This window comes from Columba livia, chromosome 3 (genome assembly GCF_036013475.1).
Source record: "Columba livia isolate bColLiv1 breed racing homer chromosome 3, bColLiv1.pat.W.v2, whole genome shotgun sequence".
Lineage (NCBI taxonomy): Eukaryota > Metazoa > Chordata > Aves > Columbiformes > Columbidae > Columba > Columba livia.
The window spans coordinates 98347427-98370093 of record NC_088604.1 but is presented as its reverse complement, the minus strand read 5'-3'; the positions used below and the strand labels follow the sequence as shown (position 1 = coordinate 98370093).

At 38.7% G+C, this 22667-nt stretch overlaps 1 protein-coding gene across 9 annotated transcripts in view; it reads right to left on the bottom strand.

Annotated features, from left to right (window-relative positions):
* Positions 1-15996: 15996 nt before the first annotated feature.
* The window catches only part of KCNK2 (potassium two pore domain channel subfamily K member 2), a 198605-nt gene continuing 191934 nt past the window's right edge, over positions 15997-22667 (bottom strand). For all 9 annotated transcript variants that reach the window (XM_065058444.1, XM_065058451.1, XM_065058445.1 and 6 more), the window contains one exon: positions 15997-18343. In XM_065058444.1, coding sequence (XP_064914516.1) covers positions 18026-18343 — 318 coding nt within the window. In that variant the 3' untranslated portion in view covers positions 15997-18025. The remainder of the gene's footprint in view (positions 18344-22667) is intronic.

The window sequence follows — 22667 nt, the reverse complement described above, 5'->3', positions numbered from 1 at the left end:
CTTCAACAATTTCATTCTTTAATTTCCTCTTTGCCATTGGTAGTAACAGAACTACATACAGCTACATTTACAGAGACTAGCAGTTTGCTGAAAATCTAATGGTTCCTTCAAATCCTGGCCTGTTATCATATTGTTGCATTTTTCATATTAAGCTACAATTACCCTCTTTCAGCGGTTCAGTTACATTAATTTCTAGTTAACATTAGGGTTTATCTACAACAGATACACTTAAAACAGCTGTAGTCCCTTTTGGAGCTGTACTATTATTGAGACCATATGGCCGTTATCCTGCTGTTGTTTCCTCTTTTTTCCTCTCCTCTTGACAAAATAATTTATCTTCAATGTGCTAACGCCCTTCAGAGCTGGTCTGAACACCGGTTTATTTTTATCCCCTGAGACACTAACAACCTCACGAATAAACAAAAGTCAAGGGAAAAGAGCATGGGTGTTCCAAAGGTAAAACTTTAACAAAGATCTCCACCCGTCCCACTTATTTTTTTTTTTTCATTAATATCAAGATGACAGCACAGTTTGAAAATAAACAATGCAAACATATGCCATACTTGTTTCTCTGCTGTTACACTACCACCTTTTAAACCTATAACATTGCCTGTTGCTCAGAATCACTGAGAAAGCCATTATCTGTCAGAGTCACCAGTTCCCAAAATTCAGTTTTTGTTTAACCTGATTCTGCTGAAGGATTTACCGATAAGGGTATAAAAGTAATAGGCAGGAATGAAATTCACTGAACTCCACAACTAAGCTCTATATGACCACATAGTCTAAGAACCTGAACTATCTGATATGGAGGCAGGAGGGGAGGAGAGCAACCTTGTGGATATCGGAGAGCTGAAGGTGGGGATTTCCTCAGGTCTTCAGGGCATAGGGACAGAATTAACATACAGTTTAATTTCTTTATAGAGTACAGGTCTGCCTCTCCTTTTCTAAACAATCTTAATCTAAGTTCTGTTTGCCAGTACTTTGACTAAGGCAAATATACAAGAAATACATATTATATAAGAAATTTGCATGAAGGAGAATTGTAGACCAAGACAAGATGTCCAATTCTACAATATAAAAAAAATCCTTAGATGTTCTAAAATCAGTAGGAGAAGTGTATACACAACTGTTAAATTTCTAAATTTTTTAAAAAGAGTTGTAGATTGATGATAAAAAGTCTAGTTTAAGAAGCCTCTGAAAAAATGCAAAAGAAATTTGGCATGTGACAGTGGCTCAGTGGTGCAGCCAAGCATCTTACATCTGCCCTGGAGTGGTCCTTTCTGGAATGAGAGCTCAGCTGTGTGCCACCCTCCTTCCGATGTCCCACGAGGTTGTTCTGTTGCCTTGGCTGCGTGCAGAGCTTCAGCTTTGTTTTGCATGGAACCAGGCAGCTTTCATTTACCAACAGCTTTGTCTCCATGGCTTCTAAGCCTTGACATTACAGAGTCCCAGTCGCCCTCATCACCTCACTAATGAGCTGCCTTCCTTAGTGTACTCGCCACTTTCCCCAGAATTAGGCACTGATTAACCAAAGCTTGATATCAGACGATGTGTTCTCCCATTAATTTGGGATAGAGGACAGCTCCCAACTTCACAATGACAGACATCCTGTAGAAGTATTCAGCATCCCATTTTTAGGATTGTCAGACCACCTTCCTAATTCACACACAAGGTGCTCTGGATTGTTTTTCCAGTCCTTGCTCAATCAAAATTGCACAAAGCTAATATTTCAAAGAATGATGTTAACCTGTATTAGCTATTTCAGGCTAATGAACACTTCCAAGGATGCAGTGAAGACTCAGCTACTTTTTCAAATAGGTAACCACAGGTCAAATCTAAGAAAATTCAAACTGATTAGTTAATATGCAGTGTGAGATTTCAAGGAAAGATAAGGTGATTAAGGTGATGTTCAATTACCAAATGCCTAAGTAAATTTTCCCACTCACACCTTGCCATAGGTTTCATTCACTCACACTCCCAGACTCATGCTCCCACAAGCCCCAAGACATGTGTGACCAAGCAGTCTGGCTATTTACAAGAGACATCTGGATCATCTGCATGAGACAGTGGATCAGAGATACCAGCTTTCAAGTCTTCACCACTTCTCCGAATTTCTCGCAATTGGTGACAACTAATGTTTGGATAGACCTTTTACAGACTTAGGAGTCAGTACTTGTTATCCTTAATTTCAAAATCTTGCTTACTTATCTCTCCTTAAACAAAGGTGTCATTCATTCTTTTTCCAGGTTTGTTTGGAAACAAACACAGGATCTTCCACAAAGGAGTCATCTGTGCTGTGGTCTTGCCAACGTGGTCTCAACATAAAAAAACGCCCTATTTTGCTTAGCTTTACTTCTGATTTACCTGACATCAGCATACTTAGGTTTCAGCACAAGCTATTCTTTTAACCCTCGGTCTGACACTTTTTTCAATGCCTTCACAGACACATTTCAATTTATATTTCATTCATGCCAAACTAAATATTTCTTACAAGTCTATACCTGGAGATAGAAGGTGGTCATACAATCAGCAAAGAGTGACCCCAGAAATATTTTGCATATTGACCTAAACTTGAAGTGGCCATTTGGTAACACAGAGGCAATTCAGACTCTCCAAGCACCATCTCACAACTCACAGCTACCTCGGCTCATGACAGGGATGAAGGTGGATGAATTAAACAACCCATATGCTCCAGCAGACTCCTTTGCATAGAGTAAGACTCTTATGGAGAGATCTGCTTTGGTCTAAAGAGGGGTGTTTGCAGCTCCAAAAGCAACAGCAAACTACTGTGCAGTGGTACAAAGAGTACCAGAGGGAAGACAGGCTGAGACTAAAATAAAGTGAGGAAGGAGAATCTATTCCTCTTGAGCACAAAAAAGAAGATATAATAATAGAGCAAAAAAAGCTCCTGGCAAATGCAAACCAGAACCTAGTAACGCTTGCTTTATAATCCATTTCTCTGCAGGAAGAACAAATAAAACATTTCTGTTTGCCCACAGTACCTCAGCTGACATCTCCAATAGCCGTTGCTTCCAGACACTGTGGTCTCCTGCACATGGCTCTCTGTGGCCTGTTACCATATGTAGCTTGATGCCATTGTCATTATGCATTTGCTTCAAAGCCAGGATAGGAGCCTTCATGTGAAAATGAGTGGTGAGGACTTAAATGATCTGACCAAGGAGGGAGAACAAGCCTCTCCCAGAGGAATGCAAGACTGAACTAAGTAACTTAGTCAACACAGAAGAACAAAGCGATAAACAACAGTTGTTTGAGGGGAGGTTTTAAACACTAAACCTACATATTTGTTAATTAGCACTGAAAAGGCAGGCTTGCAAAGATTTAAGAGCCAGAGTTACAAAGTCTATTAAGTTTTTGGTTGTTTGTGGTGATCTTTGCTGATTGTTTTAGTATTGTTCCTATATACCCAAAGCTAGTGTCACTTTTTTCAAAACCGTATTTCACAATTCCCAATTCAATAAATTCACCTGACAGCCCTAGGTTTTGCTTTATTTAAAAAAACAATCAACCAACCAAACACACAAACCCAAACAAACAAACAAAAACCACAAAAAAACCCACAAAACACACAAACAGAAACACACAAGACTGGGAATAGTCAGGCGTTTTTGCTTATCATTCCTCATGCTGCATCAGTATGGATGAAGTTGGATCAAAGACAAAAGAGAATAGAAAACTAAGGGCCAAAATGCGAACCTAAAGAAAACTAAGTTGCGTGCAACCATTCTTCCTTCTGTACTAAAATGCGGACTTGCTTGACTCCTCTTCTGAAAGCCAGTTGCACACTAGTAATTGCTTTGTCCTTTTAGTTATATCGGGCAAAATCCCACATTCAAGAAGTAACCTTCAGCAAAAACCTTGACAAAGCATTTTTTTCAGTGAACTATCAACATAAAAAATGTAACGTGATGAAACAGGCAACTCATCTGATTTTGCACATCATGTTTTCTTCCCTCCTGTGCATTTCATTAATGTGCTATTCCTGCTTGATCTCTCTCTCTGCAACACAATTGCTGCTGGATTCCTTACTATCCTGCTTACTTAACAACACTGCAACATTTCCTACAGCTCTACAGGAATTCCACAACTGCAGAAAGAATTTTAACTTACCATCATCAGTCATAGTATTTTCTACCACAGGCATCACTATCTTGACTCAAGTACAAGACAGCCTCCAACCTAACAAAATTCTCACTTCTGGGTTGAGAGAAACGCAGTAACATGGTGTGTTAGGGGAAGAAAAGAAAAAAAAAAAAAAAAAAAAAAATCAAAGTAAAACGCAGATAGTCCAGACAGCCCTTCATCCCCCTCAGCCCTCTTCACCCTTTTTTCTAACATGGCCTGAACTCAATGCCCCCTCAAAGTGAAAACAAGTGACCATGCTGCCCTCCCCCTCCCTTATTTTAACCAATTCACCAGGCTTTATCTGTATGCATCAATCAGAACCCAAGGGAGCCTGAAATCCTCAACCTACCATAGCTCGCTGCTCTGTGCAGGCACTGCCCCTCCATGCAGCTGATTGAACCATAAGGCCTTACCACCACCATCTCTCCCACCATATGATATCACCTCCACCACCACAACTGCCCAGGGTGGAGGCTGATGAGACCACACCCAACCACACCCTGCTGCAGGGTACAAACCCACTGTGTTTTGCCAGAATATCTGGCTCCATCTTTTGATTTCCAGAACTCTGGATTTTTGGAATTAGGCTATTTTTCAGAAGTAGGCTTACTCTTTAGGTTAGTGCCCAGGGATGTCTTCCAGACTGGAGACTCAGCAAGTTGGCTGCCAACCTCTTCCTCTAGAGTTGGTTATCTCTACATCACCTTGCTTTACATGAGCAGTGGATCAGCCATAGGGCTCATCTGTGTAGGACTAACGAGCTTGCACTTCAGCTGCAGGGGTTTTGTCTCCTCACCTCCCTGATTTGCCACATACCACTTCAGTTTCAAGCAGGAGAATTAAATGTGCTACCTTGAGAGACTGACCTGGTGCCCATGGTTCAACTGCTATTCAGGGATGCATGAACTCATTGTCTCCAGCTAAAGATACTAAATATTCCAGAGAGCTGTTGGGTAAGAGCTATTGTGTAAAAAGAGGCAGTAACAAAACCCACTTCAGCCTGCTCTGACTGCACATTAAAAGGTCCTGCCTAAATGCTTTGGGAGGAAAAAACCTTAGTAACATATTAGATCAAGTACCGGGGGAAGCATGTCACTGCATCCTCAGATAAATCTTGAACATAACGCTTACCTCTATTTTCAGCATTTCCATTTCTAAAACTAGATCTAGACATGAGGATTCAGTGGGGACCTGAGGGAAACTGCAGCTTATGTGTTAGCAAACCCTGGTGGTTTCTAGCAGATGACAGAAGAGAGCTCAGTTACTCCCCAGATCCCCTGCCACATCCTCTGCATCATTAGCAGGGTCAAGTCCAGCCTAACTCATTGTGGCCAGGCTGAGGGCACCACCCTTAGGCCCTCTCTGATGATCTGAGAAATTTCCTTGGCTTCTTTGTTGCTCTTGGGCCTCAATAATATGCATAGGGGTCTGGGTCCCTATCTGGGGACCAAATGCTGGAAAATTAGGCTCTTTATTGTCTATTTTTAGGTGCATAAATTCTTTATTGGACCTAAATCTCAGAGCTATACTGAATGAAAGCATCAATTATTAAGTATCACCTCAGTAATTAGTCTTTCATGTTAGCTGAAAAGCTTAGCATTCCTTCATTTGATCAGAGGTATCTCTCTCTCTTCTTCTCATTTTCTGTCATTTCAGATATTTTTATTCCAAGCCTGATCTTTTAAACTTGAGGGCTTATGAATTAGAAGGAAAATGTTCTGTAATATAGTAAAAGTGAGGGCTAGAACTTATCCTAATGCATATTAATCAACTCTGTATTTTATTCTACCAAGAAAAAAAAAAAAAAAAAAAGAAACAAAAAACAAATAAATAATCCAGCAGCTGATAGGTGCTTTTACACATCATAAGAATTCAGCTGTGTGGAGGTCACTCAAAAATGGGGCAAGACAAAATGGATCAATCCCACCACATGATACTTCATCATCATCTCTTGTGCTTATGTCATCTCCTTGTGATTTGCAAAGCAAAATGTAGACATCGTGCCCTTTTATTTATGGATTTTAGACGCATAGAGATTGCCTTAGAAAGTGCTCTTGCAGTATGACACTTTTTTTTTCTTTTAGACAAGTAGTGGCATGACCTTTGTTTTCCTCCGGTGACTTGAAGGCTATGACAAGATCTTCAGACAACCTGAGTAGTGACTTTGCAGAAGGATGAAGATTAATCTGAGTTCCTCCTCTTTATCTACTTCTTTGCCCTAGTTTGATTTATTAAAAACCAAAACAACAACAACAAAATCCAGTTGTAACCACATCTGTCAGCCTACCTGTCCTCCTACTTATGGAATAAATGAAGACTGACAAAGACAAGACAGGAGCTCACTTGAGTGGAAAAAGCATCTTCAGAAGGTTTGGCTGCTCTGTAGAATGGGAAGTGTCAAAAGGACCATTGTGGTAGCTCTTGTCCTGAGCTCCATGCAGCTCAGCATATGCAATGTCAAGCACACACACTAACACTTGTTCAGAAAGCAAAATTGCTGAGCTGACAAGTTATTAAACTCCAAGAAAATCTCTCAAAAGCTTGACTTGAAGTGCCACAGTGATGTAACTATTCTGCTCCCAAGCTCGAGTCTGTGTTTGTTGCTTCAATATATAGGATGCGTCTTTCCAATGAAGGGCCAAGCAGAAGAGGTCTAAAGGGAAAGAGGTTGCACAGCTTAGGGGAGCCCTAAGCAGCCCGAGTTCAGTGCACCTCCTCACCCTACGATCGGCTGTAGGATGTCCACGGCAGCTTTTTTCCCCTCTGCCACTCAGCTACACTGACAACGAGTGAGCTGAGGTGGCTGCAGACCCCAATAAACTTGAAAGTCACCTGATCTTGTAGCTTCAAGTGATAAGATGAATGAATATTCAGGCATATTAGCAACATCATTACGGTTAATTGCAATTGTATTAAGCTGCCACTCACTGCATAAATTGTGCTTTTGCAAATACTAGGACTTCTGGTTGTTTTAAAGCAAACCCTCTCCTGCAATGTCCTTGTTCTCCCATGTTTTCCTAAAGACAATACTACCCTGTGGGTTATTGGAGCAGAAACTGTTGTGATATTTATATGTGAGTTTCAACAGTAAAAGCAAATGAGAAGAAACTACAAGTAAAGACTTTTTTTTTTTTCATTGTCCCTATTCAGAAAATAGACAAAAGCATAATTTTAAGAACAGGGTCAAAAAAAGGGTTGGAAAAGGCACTTCAACAGCACAGTTCATGCAAACTTTAGAAGTCTAGAGAGTAACAGAGCATTGAAATGATCCTTGCAAATATTGCATTCCAATTTTCTTGCCCAGTCTTTCAGTTTCTTTGGATAAAAACTATCCTTTTTACTATAGCAGAAGACTGGGGGACAGAGTTAGTCAAAGAGATAGAGATGAGACTGTGGCTTGATATTCTGCCCATATGGAAGGACATCGCTTTAACAGGCATCTCATAGGAAGTGGAGTTATCTATGTTGCCTTTAGCAACAGTTTATTTGACATAAAAACCAGGACTCTGCCTCTTGGGCTTTTGATTCTTGATAGCAGCACTCAAAGCCAAGCTCTCCTTTTACATTTTCTCCTGTATATATTTCGTTTCATGTAGCCATCACTGGCCTTGGATCTTTCATGAGTCACACCTCTGAAGCAGTCCAGCAATCTGGCTACCTCATTTATCAAAGCAGCTTCACGTCTAGTGTTTTACTGTGATTTGGCAGCATAGGTTTTAGTGAATTAATAATTTCTGTCATCTTCCGTGAAAGGGAATATATAGGTAACCTTTGTTGTAGCTTAAAGTGTAGGTCTGAAGTCTATTCCCTTTTATATGCTTTTCAAGGGTCTGTACTGTAATGGCTGCCTATTTTTTTAGAAAAATTGTGACATTTAATAAGTACTGCTTTGCAACTCAAGACTATGAAGTTTTCAGTGAGCCAGCAGTTCTGTTCTGGGGACAAGGCCAGATCTCAAGTGCTGGCTTTGATTTTACTTGCCTGTCATTATAGTGACTTAACAGATGTTTAGAGTGCTCTCAAATAAACATGACAAATAAAATTAACATATTATCTGTGATTCCCATCCTTTGCACTGCAGTGATGCTCTTTCTTTAATACATAGCCACAAATCATTCCCAGTGAACTGCATTGATTAAAAATTAAGGCATCATCCTAATACCACAACACACAGCAATTTTTTAGCATTCCAATTCAAAAATATTTATTCTGTGCACAACAATTTTCCTTTCTTCAGAATCACCCTGCCCTTCACTAGATAACCAAGGTGATAAACTAACTGCTGGTGGCCAAGATACACAGGGAGTACAAGAAGTTCCTGGTAGTCTATATGAATGTGGTATTCAAGATAACTCATTTTCATTGCCACAAGAAAGAAATTAGGCATTTTGGTATCCCACCCAGTGAAAAGATGCAACTGTTTGATCACATGGTGAATCTGCATTACTATAACACCAACACAGAACCCCACTGCATACAGCAGAGAGTAGAGAGATGATCCTTGTCTCCAAAGGTTGCAGTCCCAGGACAAGAGAAAGTACAGGGTATGCATAAAGACGTGGAGTATTTCAACAAAATGGAAACAAAATGAGTAACCACAACAAATTTGCTCTGAGCATGACAGTAGCTAAACTGTACTCTCTGTCTTTTTATCACAGCAAAAGATAATTTCTTAGAGTGATTGAAGGTAAGGAGATAAGATAAAACACTTGTAGAGAGCTTCTCTCAAGCAAGATGAAAAGCATATTCTGGCACTAACCTGCAGCAGCAAAAAAAAAAATAAATAAATGCAATTTCAGAACACTTCTATGTTAGGTGTTCAAAATATATTTTATTTATTTTTACAGACACATCCTAGTGCAATTGTTACCTATAGTAAAGAGGTTCTTGTTGTTGCTCTCTGAATCAGTGACAAAGTGGAATAGAGTAAGTAAACCTAACTCTGAAACTCCTCTGCAACTGCTGTACAACACAACAAATGTAAAATAAAATTTAAGAAAAAAAAAAAGAAAAAATGGCAGTGTCATCATGGTGGGACCTTTCTGGAGAATACTGAGGAAAGAAAAAATTCCACTGAACTGTCAGACTGATTTTGTTTTTAATGATTTTTCAGGCTAATTATTTTTAGTTCTCACTTTCATCATCATCTGTAGGATGTCTGAGGAATATACAGTCAGGTTGTAAAGGACCTCACTTCACAGTACCCTGATTTGTAATGCTCTGGATTTGCATTAAGGATCACTTGCTTCAGCTCCAGCTCAAATACAGACTGGACATCAAAAGCTACTGAGACAATTACTATCCCAAGAATTCCCAGTGCTACTGTGAATTCATTTTTATTTTATCTCAGATAGAATAAGATTTAGTGGAGGCTCACAGGCAGTTTCCAACCCAAGCTATATAACTGCAGTGATAAGATAGCACTTCAGTTGTCAAGCTACTTCTCTTGCACAGCTCCCAAATAGCAGAGGTGGAGGGAGGAAAACAAACAAACATATGTAAAAAAACGCCAAACACAACACTTGAGAACATAATATAATCACCACAGCTGCCCCCAGACCTTTTCAGGTCAGTATCCCCTGTCTTTCTGTTCTTCCAACTGGCTTCAAAGATATTTTGCAGCAAAATTACTGAACTGACAGGCCGACAAGCTGGAAGAGATAAGAAAACAGCTTTATTTTGGATGCATGCAATTCCAACAGCTGTCTTAGGCACTGCAGGGAATGGCAGCCCATGGAGATCTGCACACAATAATGTTGTGCTCTTCATACATCATGTCATGCCACAATCACCACAGCAACATATCATTTTCAAAATTTCTGGCATATTAATTGGGAAAACACTAATCAGATGCTTAGTCCATCTTTACTATTTCTCATGTATGATTTTTCTAAATAACCCTTTCCACCTGCTCTGGTGATAGTTTTATAAATTTCTAGTAGGACCAGAAATGTGCAAACCAAAGGCGCACAGCACATAAATTTGCTTCAATGAATTACACTTGTTATGCAAGACACCACTAAAAAAACATTAAAATGTATGAAGTCATTTAACTATAGCCTAGAGACAAAAACAGAAACAACAAAATTAAAGGAAGATATTCTGACTTATCTTTGGAGCTAGCTATGCATTTCTGCATTCTTTTTTTATCTGGATGGAGTAACTTTGGATTTGTAATGAAAAGGAGGAAAGTTTTATGCTCTGTAGCTAAGCGCTGTACATATTGTCCAATGTCATCCTTTACTCTTGGAGTGGTAGATTCTGCTAAATGACAGTAAGTATGGAGCGATTTAATTGAAGTTAGTGGAGTTAAACTGATGTGCCCTTCTGTGCTGACAATAAAAATTAATTTCAGTTCTAAACCTGATTTCCATGATCACAAATCAGCAGCACGAATTTAGAGAAATTTTCTCTTTGCTAATTTTCAAGGAACTGTTTTCTTACATTTGCAGTCCACACAAGTAGAAACCACTTCAAGCGCTAATTTGGTACTTAAGTCTTGCTCATTAAGACAGGCCAAGCTCAAAAGCAGCATGCAGCTGCACTGATTAAAAAAAAACAACAACCCTGCAGCTTATGCTCTGGTCTTGGAAATACAAATTAGGTATTTTTCAAAAGCTTTCTCTGCCTAAAATAGTGGTTTAATGGCTTTCTATTGGAAAAAAGTGAATTTAATGTAGCATTCATCTGTGGAGTACCTGTTCTTAAAAGCTGGTCCTGTCCTACAAATACCAAACCCATCTCTTCTTACTCCACCTGTGCAGTATGAGAAAATTTCTTCCCTTTCAAGCTACCCCATCATCATTAATCAACCAGCACCGAGAAAGGTGTAATACATTTGTAGCTGGGGCACATTCAGAGCTTACAAAAGCATTGCAAAAGAGCAAGAATACACTGATATAATTCAGACTACACTCTGACTTTCTCCTGACAGTCTCTAAGGACACTGAGAAATGAAAAGGTCTTTGTGCCTGTGCCACCTCCACTTTTTAAAGTGCACAATAGTACATGACGTGTTACTCCCACTTTGACTTTTCACAGCGAAGCCTTATTTTTTATGCTCCTTTTTGCCACAAACCACTAAGGTATTCTCTATTAAAAAAGCTTTCAGACTATGTGACTTTTCACTCAGTAGTTCAGAGGGGCCTTGACTGTGACTCTTGGGCTGTTATTCAGTCCAAATGAGCAATACAGTGCCTTTAAATCTGTAAAATTCCCTCTCTTCTACTACAGAACAAGCAAAGGTGACAAATTATTCTAAATGCTCTATAAATTAAAGAGAAGGATATGCTGAGTGTGGCTGTGCTAGTTAAAATAGAACCTCTCTTGATCATGTTTATTGCCAGATCCAGTGGATTTAAATCACGGATTGTCTGCTGCAGCAATGCACTCAACCTTATGTGGGCACATCCAATATTTGCCCTTTTAAGACTATTAATTTTAATATTCAGATATCCCTGTTGGGTTTGGCTCTCAACTGTCAGGAAACTGTCAGAAAATATAGGGAAATTTTGGACAAAATTATGATCTTGGAAAAAAACTTCAGAAAGAGCTTTTCATCACTCTAGTTTAGCATGATTGGGTGCACAAATACTATAATCTTTGGAGAAAATGCAAAATCTATACAAAACAGGAGCAGATTTGTGACCAGTAAAAAAGTCAGAATCAAGAGTATAGCAATGTATTCCCTCCTGTTCCCACAAGAAAATTTTGAACAAATAGATTCAAGATTTCTAGTCATCCAACAAAGTTTGTCTCCCCTGAACTAAACAAAACTTAAATACACTTACTGTGAAAGAAGTATCCCTTCAGAAAAACTTCTAGGACCTCTCTGTTTAATTTGAAAGGCAGAATTAATAGTGCAACTAAAAAAAAAAAAAAAGAAAAGAAAAAAAAGGAGCTATCACTAAATTACAGTTTAAGAAGTCAGATCATTTCAGGCTGCTGTTCATCTTCTGAAGAATGTTATTTATTACTAGTGACAAATAAATACCTTCCCATCAGGATCTCTATTATATGCATATTATATGTAAATTCTTCTTTCGGAGTTTCTCATTGAGGACATTCATTTGCCAAAGTCATACTAAAGACCTCCATATAAACAGTCTTGTAACATTCCCAGAAAAAGTGGTGCACCCAGAGCATTTAATGAATACTGCTATTAATAATTAGTAACAATGGAGACGGAACACAACGGATTATCACAGTTTTAGTCACAAAAAACTCTAATATCAAAAGCCTGGTCATAGTGTATTAATTACAAAACAGAGGGAGATGAGTTGCTTTCTCTGTAAATATCTGTCAATAACATCTATATGAAAACCAGCTAAACATCCAGAAATAACTGAAGCAGCGAATAAATAATATATTATTTATTATATCGTCAGAGTAGATAGACTGCTATAATTCATAAAAAGTTGTGAAGTAAATCAGTTTTCTAAGATACTGATTTTAAATTGAGCTATATTGTCAAATCACTAAATTAACATGAAACAATGGTCAATGTACCAAAGTGGGTTTTTTGTCAACTTAAGATGATACAACAATGTCAACACATATTGAAACCACAAATACATCTGAGTCCAAAATTAAAAAGCTGTATAAGTTACTGTATCAGCTGTTATGTATAAAGGGTAAAATGCCGTTGTTTTACAATAAGTTATTTATTTGTTTATAACCTTATTCAACATATTCCTCTGAAAGTTTGTAAAAGCATGAAGAGCAATGGCCTAAAATCAAAATGTTCAAGTTTTCTGAGTACAATAAACCTATTACAATCGATTCTCACACAGGCTTTTTATAATTGTAACAATTTGGCAAAGCATAGAGTGGTCATTCAAATAAAAGAGCTAGCATACCCCTGTGTAGCTCAACAGCTTTTCATTTCTAATAACAGTAAATCAACATCTTCTCTATTTTTCCCAAGCATGACACTTTGTTTGCAGTACGTTTACATTGTTCATTTAAATCTGCAGGGCAAGACAAACAAAAAAATCTTATTCATGTTTCTATGACAAAATAATTACTTTAACTCTGACAAAATAATGTAAAATGTATATTTTTCTTAATATATAAAATCTTTTCCTTTCAAACAGTAATGCAAGGTAGGAAAGAAAAGGTAATTACCACGTAATTGTATGGCAGCAATTTATTAGAAATATTACTGCTGTATTTCAACACTATATGTAGTTTCCCTGACACAAAAATTTCCTTCCAGGAAATAAAATTATATACATATATAGACTTGTGATGAGCATGTATGGTTGAAGAAATAGAGTGGCCTTCCATTGCTTCTTCCACGTGGCGTGTTGTATTATATTCCTATTTAGACACCATTGGTGTAGAAACAACACACTGGAGGAGCAAGAACTCAAAACAAACATACAGACCATATTTTCTTCCATTTGCTGTCCAGGTCTTACAGGTTTGCCTAGTGACCTAAGGAGGGTCCATTGCAGGTCAAGGACGGTGCCTTCCAAGATTTCAAACTTCTGTGGGTTTCTACGTTACCCTCCAGCTTTCATACAAAAAGAATTCAGGAAGAGGTGAAGAGAGGAAGGCACAGTTAGGATGCTCAGGAGATTCAGCAAGCCTCTGGGTTTAACCCTTCCCATCATTTGCAGCTCAGACATTAGCACCTCTAGGCTGTCTAAATATTGGAAAAAGGAGGACAGGTAGCCTGGAGCTACAAAACATGGAGGCGATGCCAAAGCAAGCACTTCCCCTGGTACTCAAGCAATAATGGCGCATGGAAAAAATTCTCTGTGACACTCATGCAAGGCTATCCAAAAATCAAGGCTTTAACCAACATAGACACTTTGGACACTTCACCAGATATAGTACCCCCCCAAAAAAAGGTGCATGATTATCATAGACAATAGCAAACAATACATATTAGCTACTTGCCTAACATATTTCGGTCATTTTTATTAATGTAATGTTTCCTCTAGCACTGAGAAATAACTTGTTTTGATAGGTGGCACATGTGCCTTTACAGATTCTTATGTGCTAGAACTTGTCTCTTATCCAAAACGTTTTGCCAATGTCTTTTATTTATTTTGGCAGTACAAGAGAAAATAACTCTCTACCAAGCTGAAATACCATTTTCACAAGCTTGCTTAAGTAGCAAGTATCCTAATAGCCTGGAAATGTCTCTCTGTGTATGAGAGGAAGGAGTTTACAAATGGCATTTCATTAAGCCTCAATTCAAGCTTTTGTAGCTCCATACTTGCAAGGGAAAAGGGAACTATGCAAGATTTGCAGATACAAGACAGACACAGGTTTTTAATACAAAAGTCCGCTCTTACAGGAATAGAAAGAAAAACCTTTAGAGTCCATTACATTTCATAAATTCACTAAACCATCCACAGCATTTGTGATCTACCCCTGTATGTGGAGTGGGAGAAAAAGGTTTTCAAATAACATTAATGGTACTAGACATTTGGATCATGATAACTACCTACTTATACCATCTGGACTGTTGCATCTTCTTCAGCTATTAAACTTACAAATAAAGGATTTTATTTGTTAATGCTTTATTCCAAACAGGCAAATCTATTCTAATTTATGTTTATAAGGTAGGATAATTTAGTTCTCTTACAAAAGTGGGAAAAAAAAGAAACTATATATTTCATATATCAATTAACAGGGGTTCTTTTCCCCAAGATCATATACAAAATCAAGGTGTCCTGGTTCTGTTAAAAACAAGACCAGTTCTCTTTTAGTGAATTTTCCTTTCAACTAAGTTCTTCCAAGTACCTTCTAAGTAACTGCACTTTTCTGAATTTAGCTACATGTTTTTTCGAACACTGCGCTCGGAAACTGGTAAGAGCGACTGATGGAATGCAGGAGAGGCTCATGTTTAGATTTATTGCCATAACAATTAAGAATTCTGATAACATCCCATAATTGAGAGGGGCGTTTGTGCAAGGAGGGGCGGACAGAAGAGGTGACTGAAACTGACCAACTGAATATTCCATCCCATACGCGTCACACACCCTATAAAAGAGGAATATCACGAGGCTCTCGCTTTCTTTGACCATTGCCGGCATCTGAAGAGGACCCTGCCAGTGGTGCCTGCAAATCCTAGGCCTGGATCCAGGCCCTGCATCCCTGAATTAAGTTCTGGTTTGCTGTGAAGTCCCGCCCAGGACTTCTCGGTGCCTGCCCTGCAGCTGCCAGAGTGATATCTATACTAGTACCTCAAATATTGTCACAGGATCTCAAAACAACATATTCTTTTTAGCAGGTCCTGAGATAACTAAAAGTTTCTTTAAAATGAAAGAAAGTACACAGACGCTCACTTCCATATGTTGGTAAATGGAAACAAATTGTTGAGAATGATCCAAGGGTTTAGACAAGGTTATCACACCTCTGAGTGTCAAAGACAGTAAACCTTAAACACTACCAGTCCCTTTCTGAAAATCAGATCCAAAAGGCACTGAGACACATCCCACACAAAGGGGAGTGAACTGTCTTCTTCACTTACCACCACACAGCTGCAGACTCTTGTTCCCTTGGCCAAGTCCTAATTAAACAGCCCATTGTAAAATATTCACTGCAGAAATAACTGCTTTGGCATGAAAAGGCTCCTTCCCTTAGAGCTGCTTGTGCACACGCTTCTGCGGAATGTCACCGGTGACCAGAGGAGAGCTGGCAGGGCAGCAGGTCAGAGCTCCCCACACCTCCCTTGCTGCAAACACAGAGCAGTTGCCATCAGATCTGTAGCACATGACAGGAGAAACTGCAGCCTGTCAAGTTTTTGAAATAAAATGGCAAAAAACACAAAGTACAGCAACTAAATAACTTTTTTTTTTTTTTTAATAATAATAATAATAATAAGGAAAAAAAATATTTCTGTGCTGGGTGAGTCAAGCCTTTATTGCTAAACCAGCTTAAAAAGCAGGTGGAAAACTGCTATACTCTGTAGCCAATGAAAGCACAAACATCAGTTTCACAAATTATTTTTTCAGCATTCCAGTTGTAGCAAGCAGGAGATTCAGAAAAGCTTATTTTAATTAAAAACTTTATTTTTCATTACAATTCACAGTTTATACATGGCAAGAACCCTCACCATGTGGACATTCAGAACACTGTGCTGGGGAGATGAGGGTCTTTGTTATAAGAGCATTGCTCGGTGCTGTGTCATGGAACTTCCTTAGTTTTAAAAGCGTACTCTCTGTAAATGTTAATTCTTTGATATTTACACTGAATTGACTGAATTTACATATTAACTTATATTTATTAGAAAACAAGCTAAGCATCCAAAAAACATGAACATTCATATCTTGCATGTTGTCTAATGGTCAGAGATGCTGTAAGATTTGCCACTTGAATCATGCCCAATCAGCAAAGTCCCATTCTTTTTTAATTTACACAGAGCCTAAATTATTCTTTAAGGCCTGTTCTATTCATTTTATGTACAGCCAAGTTACAATAGACTAACATAAGGGAAAAAAAAGCAAAATTATCCATTCCATCCTGCATTTCTTCTGAATCTCATGTACACCTACAAGCAAAACAGAAGGTACAAAATTAATGTGTTTTCTTAAAACCAATAAAGAAAACCCATAGTCTGGTTTAGATCTGCTTCTCATCAGCCTGTCCTGTCTGAACAATCATCGGTATTCAGATTGTGCTATTTATCAGCTCCTCTTCATGCCTGTATTTCTATTCAGAGTCATCTCTATTTGAAACGTAGAAAGTCACAGTGATACCAGTTTCAATTGCATTCCCACATTAGTCACAGCTCCGGCACAGGCAGCCGCTGTACAGCGTGACACTCAGGAAAGCACTCCAGGATTCCTGGGGAAAATATCGTATGGTGTCTGGTGTGACTTGACTTAAAGAGGAAGGTACAAATCCTTTTCATAGAGCAAATATCTGGCGGGAGGTTTATGCTTATTAAAAATCACTGTATTTTTCTGCATTGTTTTGTGGATATGGTTATTAGAATACAGCAATTAAAAGCCTCTCCTGCCTCTCCTTGAAATAGTAATATTTATTTGCTCTTGTCATCTACCAAATAATTTAGTGATAGATAAGATGCAGACTTTTTGGTACATCTGATGCAGAGAAAAAAAACAACTGCTGAACACTGCTTGAAAAAATAAGACCTAAAGAGGGTCTGCAAATTCTACAAGTCAGTGTGAAACAAGTGTCAGCTGGACCTGAGTAAAACAAAATGCTTCTGGGGGATGTGTTTGCAACTTTAGAAACTGCAGTGCCTTTAAATTTAGAGCTAAGAACGTCATTTGATAATTGTTGAGTTTTGGCATTCATTCATGCTGGTTGGTATCTTCGTGACAGACACCTTTAAAACACCATCATTTCAAGAAGAATAAAAGATCAAATGAAATACACTTCCCATGTGGAAAAAAAAAAAATCAAACAAAAAACCATACAGGAACTGCAGAGGTTCTGGTTCTTCAAAAGATAAGGCACTGACAAAAATTTCTTAGGTAAAAGGCTGCATAAGAATTTCTTGCCATTTACAAATGTGTTGTAGTCCAGAAATGGTCCATTCCTAGGCTCAGTAAGGTAGACCCTGAAATTTTAAGGACTGATCCCTCAAAGCTACATTGTTACCAGAAACAAGTGTGATTCATTCTTGAGGCCATATGGCACAACGGGAGAAGTGAAAAACAGTCTGGGCAGATAAAGGCAGAAGACGTTGCTTGTTCCAGCATCTTTTGATAACAGAAGTGCCATTCATCTTTGTGTCTTTGAAGAGATGTGATGGTAACTCTGCACTGTAGTTTCTGTGGAATTCATGCACACATATAAAATGCTATTAGCATTGATCATTGACAAGGTGGAGGAAAAAAGGTAAGTGGCCAGTCTAAGCCAAGAGCTTCTCGAGGACTGGGATCCAAAGTCATGGCTACTTAATGTTTTCAATAACAGCTATCTCTTCTGTGGCACAGTGTGGTGTCAAACCATTCATGTAAATGCTGTCCGTCTTTGTTAGAGCTGGCAAGATGTCCTTCTCACTGGTCAGATGGTTGACTGACAGGGTTCTCTTGCAGGGAGTCAGGTCTTGATTGTGGTTGACGGCGAGTTCTGCAGAGAGCTTCCTTTTGATAGAGGTAGCCCGCTGGAACTTGTCATAGATCTCCACGCTCAGGCGCCTTCGAGTTTCTTTGAACTCTGCGGTGACGTTGGCTGTCCACTCCGCAGCATGGGCTCTGAATTCCCCTACCTGCAACAAAATGAGAAGAAAACAAAACAAAACAAAAAGAAATCATTATGTGGCCAAGAACTTTAGACACTCTTTAGGCTCAAGAGCCTGGTGAGAAAGCTATGAGGCTTTTGTGCTGGCAAAGAGCTGCTGGCCTAAATTTCTCATGCTGCAGACTCACTCTTTTATTAATATCAACTAAACAGAAGAAAATGTCACACCAGTAAGAGTTAACAATTCCAAAAACACAATAAAAATCACTTCTGCTAAATTTTCTTTAATTATAGGCAGTCAACAATAGGGAAAAGCTGCAGAGCCCTGACAGCTGCACAGTACCCAGCTGGTCAGGGGATGCTGAAATCCCAGCAATCCAGGCTGTGTTGTGTATTGTTACTAGGGTGAGGGGTTATTTATGAGCACTTTTACTGTCTCTGGAAAGACCCCTGGGAGACTTGGCAAAGAAGTTTCTAAATTTAGACAGAAAAGCGTTTCTAAAGGAAAACGTCAGCTGCTTGCATTCTCTTTTTTGTGTGTGTGTGCTTGCTCAAACGTAGCGCCAATACAGCAGCAGTTTCAGCCATGTCAGCAACCTGTCTGTTGACCACCCTGACTTCTCTGAAATAACATACTGAAAAGCCGCAATGGAACTTCTTGTAATTTATACACTATTTATATTTTTGGTCTTGTATGTCCACCAAGCCACCATTACAATATTAACTAAGTTACATAAGTAATTAAAGGAGGCACATTTTTTTGAGATTATCTTGTTGTAACTACAAAGGAAATAGATTGTTTCTCTTTAAATCTCTACTTTGTAGGCAGTTTAATAGTTGGAAGATATAGCACAGGGAAGATAGACTGCTGATAAATATAACTCCAAAGCAAAGCATTTCAGAAGAATTGACCCACTTAAATAAATTAGTCTAATTGGTACTACTCAGTCCAGAATTTCAATCATTGGCAAGCAAGCTCAGACTTGGTGAGCACAGAAATAAATAAATACATACATAAGCACAGAAATACAGCGGGTAAACCACCAAAGAAATGTGCCCACAGGCTTATTCATGCTTTGCAGTGCAGGGGAAAACAGGACTATAATGAAGGTAAAAAACAATCAGCTCATCCAGGAGTGACAGGGTTTAAGGAAAACTTCTACCCTCCAGAAACAAAACAAAAAGATCTCTTTACCCAGGGGTCATTTTATTACATTTGTCTCAGCTTCAGTGAATTACACAGATGACTAATGTGGACCCATTATGTATATTTTCTAAAACAAGGATGATTATCCATAATACACAGAGGACTCGCCCAGCTGAATGACTATTAGTATTTAAATTGTGCAATTAGGATCAGACACACTGCACTTTAGATCTGAAAATAATGAAATCTGTAATGCTGAAACATTTCAGCTTCTACAGTATTTTTATTCATAGTAAACAAGTAATAAAAATAAGATAGGCAGTATCAATGCACACCCTGGGGCAGCCTGTCATCCTCTGAAGATTTACTGAAGCAGGCTCCTCAGGTTCTGGAGCAGGATTCTGTCCAGGGAAACAAAGAGCCGGTATAGGGGTTCCTATTTTACCCTACACATCTGTACCCCTCAACAGTTGTGTAAGCATTCACCAAAGCAGTGTTTTTGCTCATGCAAACATCTCTGGCGTTGCTGGTGGTCATACTCAATTAATGTTTTCAGACTGGTAGCTTAAAATTTGTGTCTTGGCAACCTTCTGGAGGATACAAGCACCCTGATCTGTCTTCCCGTGTGCTTTTTAACTTTCCTTTCACAAGTAGTTTCAGTTCCCACTTGCGTCATATTTTCCTAGCAAAGAAAAGAAACAGTTGATCATGCAAGTCTATGTAACCTCTAGGATAGGCTCAGGATCCCTCGCCAGTCCTCCTCACTGCATGCTGGTGATGGACCTGTCTTGCACAGGGCAAGCTGCTATATTGTAACATTTGAGCATTTAAGTTGTTCAGGAGAATTTTAAAACTGTAGTTGTTCGGATATCTGATTATGAAATTCTAATTAGACTTCTTTTGGAGAGCGATTTTATGCAGCCAGCTGAAGAATCATAGAATGTCATTAAATATGCCTTTGGAAATGGGCTTATGTTCCAATTATGGTGATGTGGAACACGAACATAGTGGACTCAATCCTATCTTCCCACAGACCAGAGCTATGATGCTGTTTGGCTCAATTTCAGTTTTATATTAAAAATCATAGGGGGAAAAAAGGAAAAATGCAGTGCTATTGCTAAGCAGAATTGAAATGTATCAGTAGTGAAGCAGAGGTAACTGGCACAGCATGAGAAACCAGACTTTCAGTGCCATCTGAACCATTCATGCCCCAAATTACCGCTTTCAGTCCCTAGCTTTTGTGTGAACTGAAATGCACTGAAAATGTTATCTCTTCAGAATAAAACTCTTAATTCCATAGCACTTACAGACTCAAACACAAAAAGTTACAGGGAAAGAAATGTGCAGTATTTAACTGCCAGTGTTCATAAGCAAGTTGGTCTTATAATTTTATCCCTCCTTTATCCATATGAACTTTTATGTATGTGTTCAGGTTCCTTCTGTCCTTAGGGTATGACATTTTACCATACTGCATTACAGCTCCTCTTCATCTGCAGGCTGACAGTCACAAAATGTCTTACGCAAAGTGATTGAAATGCCAGTTGCCTATGCTGCTCAAAAAAAAAAGGAAGAAAGATCTTAACATCCCTACCTACTGTAACAATAGTTTGCTTTTCTCCTATTCTCTTGCCTCATTATGGCACACAGCTATGTAGACTCTGTAGCTGTCATAGTTGGGGCAATGCAACATGAGGACAAGGCCTCTTTATCACAGAAATTATTGACAACTAAGTGCTTTACGTAAGGCTGAATGACAGAAAATATATCAAAAGTAATAGGAAAAACATGTCACAGTGTTAGCACCAGGCTTAGACATATAAGAAGCAGCATTAATCTGGTTATGCTGCTCACTCCTAACCTTCGGGGAATACAAATGTCACCAGTAATGGGGACATGGTCCCTAGCCCAGCACCAGGATTGACTTTCCCCACATCAAAGTCCAAATTAGACTGCAAGGTGTTAGACATATTTTACAAGGATCATCAACTCTAATCTTTTAGCACTGTACTTTGAACATCAACGGCTAGTAACTTTGTTAGGTATTTATGAAGAAATACCCTACTGCCTTATGAGTCCAAGGAAGACAGGTCTCAATGACAAATTCTGAAGAAATATGGTAAGGGTAATACAACTAAATATTCCACACAGCACACTTCACCATGAAAAACTGACACTTTTCTATCAAATAAACAGCTTTGACTCAATTCCTTGCCAAGCACAGGCTGGCTGGCCTGCAGCTATAACTGCAGATGGGCCTTGATATCACATACATTCTGCATCATATCTCACGGCCCCATCGAGATGTCTCAAGTACCATAGGTCATCTCTAGTAGCATCTCTAAACGTCTATGTTAAGGTGTCTCTGTCTACCTGTGGTCAAGTGTCACGTTTATGAGGATATAATGAGGAATAACCTCTGAACAATTAATTCCTATTAATTCTACTAATTCCTGTTAAAGTCACTTTTTATTTGTGGGGGGGTGTCTCTTTTTAAGTATACATATTAAAAAAACAAACAAAAAAACCCCACCAACAGTCCCCCAAAACAAACAAACAAACAAACAAACAAACAAACAAAACAACCTGCATGAACTTCACGAATGACCAAACAGGTCCCAGGTTGCACATGTATATTATCTCCAATGTTACTTAAAGACAGACATACTGAATTTGACAGATGGACACATGGACATTAAGCAACCATTCCTTCACCTTTTCCTGCCAAAACCCATCTAAATTAATAATGACTTGAAACTGGCTCTTAGCCAATATCACCGGTGTGACCAAAACTCTCTATTCATTTTCATTGCCACCATGTGTTAGCTTTCTCACTGTCTAGCTGAGCTCCACTCTTGGATAGAGGCCAACAGCATAACCCAGAACGTAAACATGTCCAAGGGGATGGATGCTGCTGCTAAAAGGGGGAAAAACAAAACAAAAAACAAAACAAAACAAAAAACAAGAGAGAACACAGAGATCACAACAGATATCCAAATAATTATACAAACACAACTGCCCAATATTTAGAAAGACCATTCATCCTATTAAGTGTGGTCTGGACAGCACAAGCCATGTTGCCATAACCTTTACATGAGTAGTCTGTACTGTGAACTAAGCCATATCTTTGCTCTAACAGGAAAAAAAAAAAAAAAAAGCCCAATTAGGAATTAGGTAAACCACTAAGTACCAAAAAAAGAAAAAAGTA